The sequence below is a fragment of the Dreissena polymorpha genome, chromosome 10 (genome assembly GCF_020536995.1).
Source record: "Dreissena polymorpha isolate Duluth1 chromosome 10, UMN_Dpol_1.0, whole genome shotgun sequence".
Taxonomy (NCBI): domain Eukaryota; kingdom Metazoa; phylum Mollusca; class Bivalvia; order Myida; family Dreissenidae; genus Dreissena; species Dreissena polymorpha.
In genome coordinates, this window is record NC_068364.1 from 64,283,911 (window position 1) to 64,289,110 (window position 5,200).

At 38.5% G+C, this 5,200-nt stretch overlaps 1 protein-coding gene across 1 annotated transcript; it reads left to right on the forward strand.

The window, feature by feature from the left end:
- The first annotated feature begins 3,540 nt into the window (after window positions 1-3,540).
- Window positions 3,541-5,149, forward strand: LOC127847907 (uncharacterized protein DDB_G0274171-like). Its single transcript, XM_052380136.1, has 3 exons — window positions 3,541-3,759; window positions 4,227-4,373; window positions 4,708-5,149. Exons 1-3 carry the CDS (start codon window positions 3,687-3,689, stop codon window positions 5,025-5,027), a joined length of 540 nt encoding a protein of 179 aa, XP_052236096.1. The 5' UTR covers window positions 3,541-3,686; the 3' UTR covers window positions 5,028-5,149.
- Window positions 5,150-5,200: the final 51 nt, after the last annotated feature.

The following is a 5,200-nucleotide window of genomic DNA, read 5'->3' on the forward strand; positions in this document are numbered from 1 at the left end:
TAAACATAATGACGGCAAATAATATGCGTACTTAACTGTAGTATATTGTTTTACATGTCTAGAATTATGTAAATAACTTGATTTGATTTTTTATGTGAAGAAGTTCTTATTCAAATTCGACGTTGGTACATTTATTGTTGTTCGCTTTACATATACACAACTGCGAAGGGAACACAACCATGAAAATACTCGTTTCTATGCCATATCTAGCCCAAAAGTGGTTCAAGTTTATATTAAAAGGTCGAGTCTGAATTATGGAAAACGATATTTGTAATCGATCATGCGGTCATGAAAACACCTACGATGGATGATCGATCTACATTTACCAGTTTTTGCATCATTTATCGTGAATGAGATAACGTACGGAAATTACAAGGGCGGTAAGATTTGTGGAGAACGAAAGGGAGGGGGGGGGCTGAATTTGTCCATATCTGGTAATCGTTCCGTGTATTACATTATTGCTGCTTATTAAAAGATAATTTATTAACGCAAATAAATTACCGGGCATTAAATATAAACTCATCCATAGTAAACATATCATTATCAGAAACATATGTATCAGGCGCTTTGAAAAACGTGCTTAAAAAATGTGAGTAAAGTTTCGTCCCAGATAAGCCCGTGAAGTCAGCACAGGCTAATTAGAGACGACACTTTACGGTTAGACCTGACTTTTGTTTAAAGAGACAAACTTGACACTAAAACTTCAAGAAATGTAGAAAGTGTCGTCCATGATTAGCCTGTGCGGACTGCACAGACTTATCTGGGATTACTATTTACAAACGTGCATGAAGCTCCGTTTTCACAGAGCGCGGCTCATATATAGTAAGAAGTATATACCGTTTTGTAACTTCATGTGGCCACGGCGTATTCACATGCGAGGCTGATGGTCGAAGGTTCGAGTTTCATGCACATGACGTGTTATGGATTGGTCAGACGCTTACATAACATATCGCCCCATTGGTGCAAAACGGTACCATGTGGCTTCTAATTTCAATATCACATGGTACCTTTTGCACCAATTGGGCGATATAGTTTGATCAAATGCTTCGGGTTTGCTTCCGGCCATGTACGCGGCATTTAAGATAAAAATCGTCACATTGGTGCAATAAGGTACCATGTGACATTACCATTTGAATGCACGTGGTTTCTTTTTGCACCTATTTGGTGACATCAAGATTAACGATGTTCATCAGATTTTAAACAACACAATGGTTACACACTTAACATTTAAATTTGCTAGCATCATCATTCGAAAACATAGTATGGTTTATTTACAACAACAAAATACATTTTCGTCCGCAGCCAACGAATACCATCTCACGCATGCAAACGCGGAGCTAAACGCACAGGATTTCTATATATTGAAAAATAAAATAAGTTAACTTAGCATTTTGCTTAATTTAAATTGATATTTAGCGTGGATCACACGTTAGAAAGTTGTTCAATGCAAGTCGTATGTAACATATCTTTAGTGGTGTCAAACAACTTTTTTTATTTGAGACCTTATGACAACGTACGCACAACTTATAATCATCACCATTAAAAATCAAAGTTAATGTATATGTATTAATAGCATGACCAATATATGAACTGTTTATCGTCGGGAAGGTGGGACCATTGCGGAAAACTGCAGCATAGGTGACTTGCTCCGAACGTGGTTTAAAAAAAAACGGCACAGTGGTGAATTAGTGTCGGTGTAAACAAAGAATTTTTGTTTCAGTGTAATTATTTACTGATTTAATTAGCATATATGTACATACACATGGAATGCAAGATATTAGTGCATCTATTTGCATGCAATAACTGCTGCGCGGAAAGTTGTCTCACATTCACATACGCGTGTATAACACGAACAGCGTATTTCCTTCAAGATGTGTACATCTTCATCACGTGTCGTACGTTGATTGATTATGCAGTGAAACGGTCGTAAATAAATGATCATTATGAATATTTAGTTGCTTCTCGAAAATGATTTATGTTTCACAACAGTATACATAAGAATCCCTTAAACAGAGCCTAAGTACGCCATAAGAGGATTTAACAAGATAACACGACAACACAATCGTGATAGCTCGACTATTTCCGTAACACCCCGTAAGATTTATGCAAAAAAACTTCTGATCCAGATTTCAACATAATAAAGAAACGTGGGTGTTTTTCATTGTAATTTTGTTCGAATAAAGTAGTAGTAGTAGTAGTAGTAGTTGTTGTTATTGTTGTAGTGGTAGTCGTAGTAGGAGTAGTAGTATAGTAGTAGTAGTAGTAGTAGTAGTAGTAGTAGTAGTTGTTATTGTTGTAGTGGGAGAAGTAGTAGAGAAAGTAGTAGTATTAATTAGTAGAGTAGTTTGTTGTTGGTTAGTAGTACGTAGTAGTAGTAGTAGTAGTAGTAGTAGTAGTATTAGTAGTCGTAGTAGTAATAGTAGTAGTAGTAGTCATAAGTCTTAAGTAGTAGTAGTATTAGTCCAGTAAGTAGTAAGTAAGTAGTAGTAGTATTCATTAAGTAGTCAGTAGTAGTAGTAGTAAGACCCGTCGTTCCGTCGTCGTCGTCGGCGCCGTCGTCGTCGTCCGTCCGTCTGTCGTCCGTCGTCGTCGCTCGTCGTCGTCGTCGTCAGTCGTCGTCGTCGTCTCCCGTCCGTCGTCGTCGTCGTCGGCGTCGTCTCGTCGGTCGTCGTCGTCTACCGTCGTCGTCGTCGTCCGTCGTCCTTCGTCGTTCGTCGTCGTCGTCGTCGCTGGTTTGTTGTTGTCCCTACGTTGTACGTAGTAGTAACGGTGGTGATGGTGTGAAGGTGTGTGTTAGCGTGGTAGCGGTGGGGCCGGGGGTGGGTAAGATGGTTATGGTTGTAATGGTGGTTGTTTTTGTTCGCGGTGTTGGTGTTGGTGACCGTTGTTGTTGTTTTTTGTTGGCGTTGGTGGTGACCGTTGTTATGGTAGTGAAGGTGGATATAGTGGTGAAGGTTGTGGTGGCGTCGTTTGTTGTGGTTGTGGCTATGGTGATTTTAGTGTGACAGTTATTATTTTATTTATTGTTTTACACTTCCTCAAACAAATTTGAACAACTTAAGTATAATCAATGGATTTAAACAGTTACTTTTTTATGTGAACCATATGCTACGTAAGAGTAGTTTCCACATTCGTAGACGAAATTAAGACTGCTTTCATAGTTGCTCGAGCAGGAAATACTTGACCATGTTTGGATTGTAAACGCCCGACATGCAACTGATATTATTGTTTCTAAAATGTCAAAACCTTCAACAGTCAAAAACTAAATAGCTTTATCAGTTTAAACCTATTTGATGAGCAGTCAACATTTATGTGTTTATGTTGAAAATTGACAGATGTGTCTTAATTATATCACAAGTAAAAAAAACTTGTTGCGCCTGAGGATATGGGTCGTTTAAAAAAGTAAATATACATTTACTAGGCCGTAGGTTTACGTAATCATATTGTTTACTCGCGTCACGTAGTCAGCGTTGGGCAGAACAGAACGGGTTCAGATTTAACCGGTTTTTGCGTCAAGACAATAGTAGCAGTAAAAAACAAGAACCCTGACGCTATTTAAGGCGCACTCTGAATTTAAATAAACTGTTGTTCTTTCTTTCTCTGACGTTAGTGAACTGCCTTCAAAACTGTTGCGTTTGCACCGTTGTGTGTTATCATACGTTACGCCAATTTGATCAGCAAGAATAATGCGGATCTATTTTATCGTCGCTCTCTTTGGAGTGGCACAAGGTCAAGGTCAATCAGCGAACAGTTCCTTCGGTAAGTGTGATTTTTGTATTAAATAATCAGTTTAGAGTTAATGCACACTTTTTTTATTATTATTTTCCAAAATAATGTAAACATTCAGAATTAATACAACTTAACTACAAACAGAAAATAAATTATGTATGGAATGACACTGGCAATATTTAAGTATAATTATCATAATTATTATCATCATTATCATCATTATTGTTATCATCAGCAGCAGCATTATCAATCATCATCAACAGCAGCCACACCATTATCTTTATCCTTATCATCATCATTATCATCATTGCTATAATCATAATTTTTACCAAATCATCACGAATGAAAATATTATAATCACCAAAATCATCATCATTTACCAATGGCATCATTACAACGACCACTACAAATGTATATTCATCATAATTATATGAACAAATCCGCAAAAGTAATAAGCAGATGTACCGATGTTTTCATACATTTCTGTTTATTTTTAGACCCTTGTTCCGGAATCCTGTGTGGACCCTTACCGACTTGCCCTGACGGCTCCGCCCCCATCACTCCCCCCGACATGTGCTGTCCGGAATGCTCACCGATCGTTGGAGCTTCAAACATTCAGTCGGGAGGCGCGATCCAACCCTTCGGTAAGTGTGCGTTTTCCTCTGATAATGAGTTAAGATTAAATGTATACTCTTCTTGCGAATTATTCTTCAAATTTATAGGATAGATTTACTAGTTCAACTTGATTGCAAACAATTCATCATCATAATTTTCTTCGTCTTCGTCGTCGTAGTCTTCTTCTTCTTCTTCAGCATCTTCATCATCAACACCATTGTCACCATCACCACCATCATTATCCTAATCATCGCCAATATCGTCATCTCTCCATGTCTTCATTATAACCACAACATGATGTGTACTCATCATCAACAGTACTCAACAGACGTACTTATGCTATTTTTGTTTGTTTATTTTCAGACAATTGTCCCCCTTGTGACCCCTTACCGACTTGCGCGGACGGCAGCCTCCCCAGCAAGCCACCAGGCGAATGTTGTCCGTACTGCCCACCGATCGACGTCACTCCACCGTTTGACATGCTTCCACCGATTGACATGAGTACACCAGGTTTCGACGTTTATCCACCAGGCAACGTCGCTCAACCGATCGACGTCTTTCCACCTAGTAACGTCAATCCACCAGTCGACGTATTTCCACCAGGCAACGTCAATCCACCAGTCGACGTATTTCCACCGAATAATGTCAACTCACCAAGCATCGTCAATCAGCCTTTCCCGTGAATGCACCTTTGAGTACGAATGCTATATGAATAGTAGATGTATTTTTGTCTGTCGGTCGATGCTACAAATATGTTTAAACCAAATATATTGATATTAAATGATTAATAAACAGACAAACTTTAGTTCGCTTATTAGAACGCAATGACAGTCGTGCAATTATATGATTTTCTTTT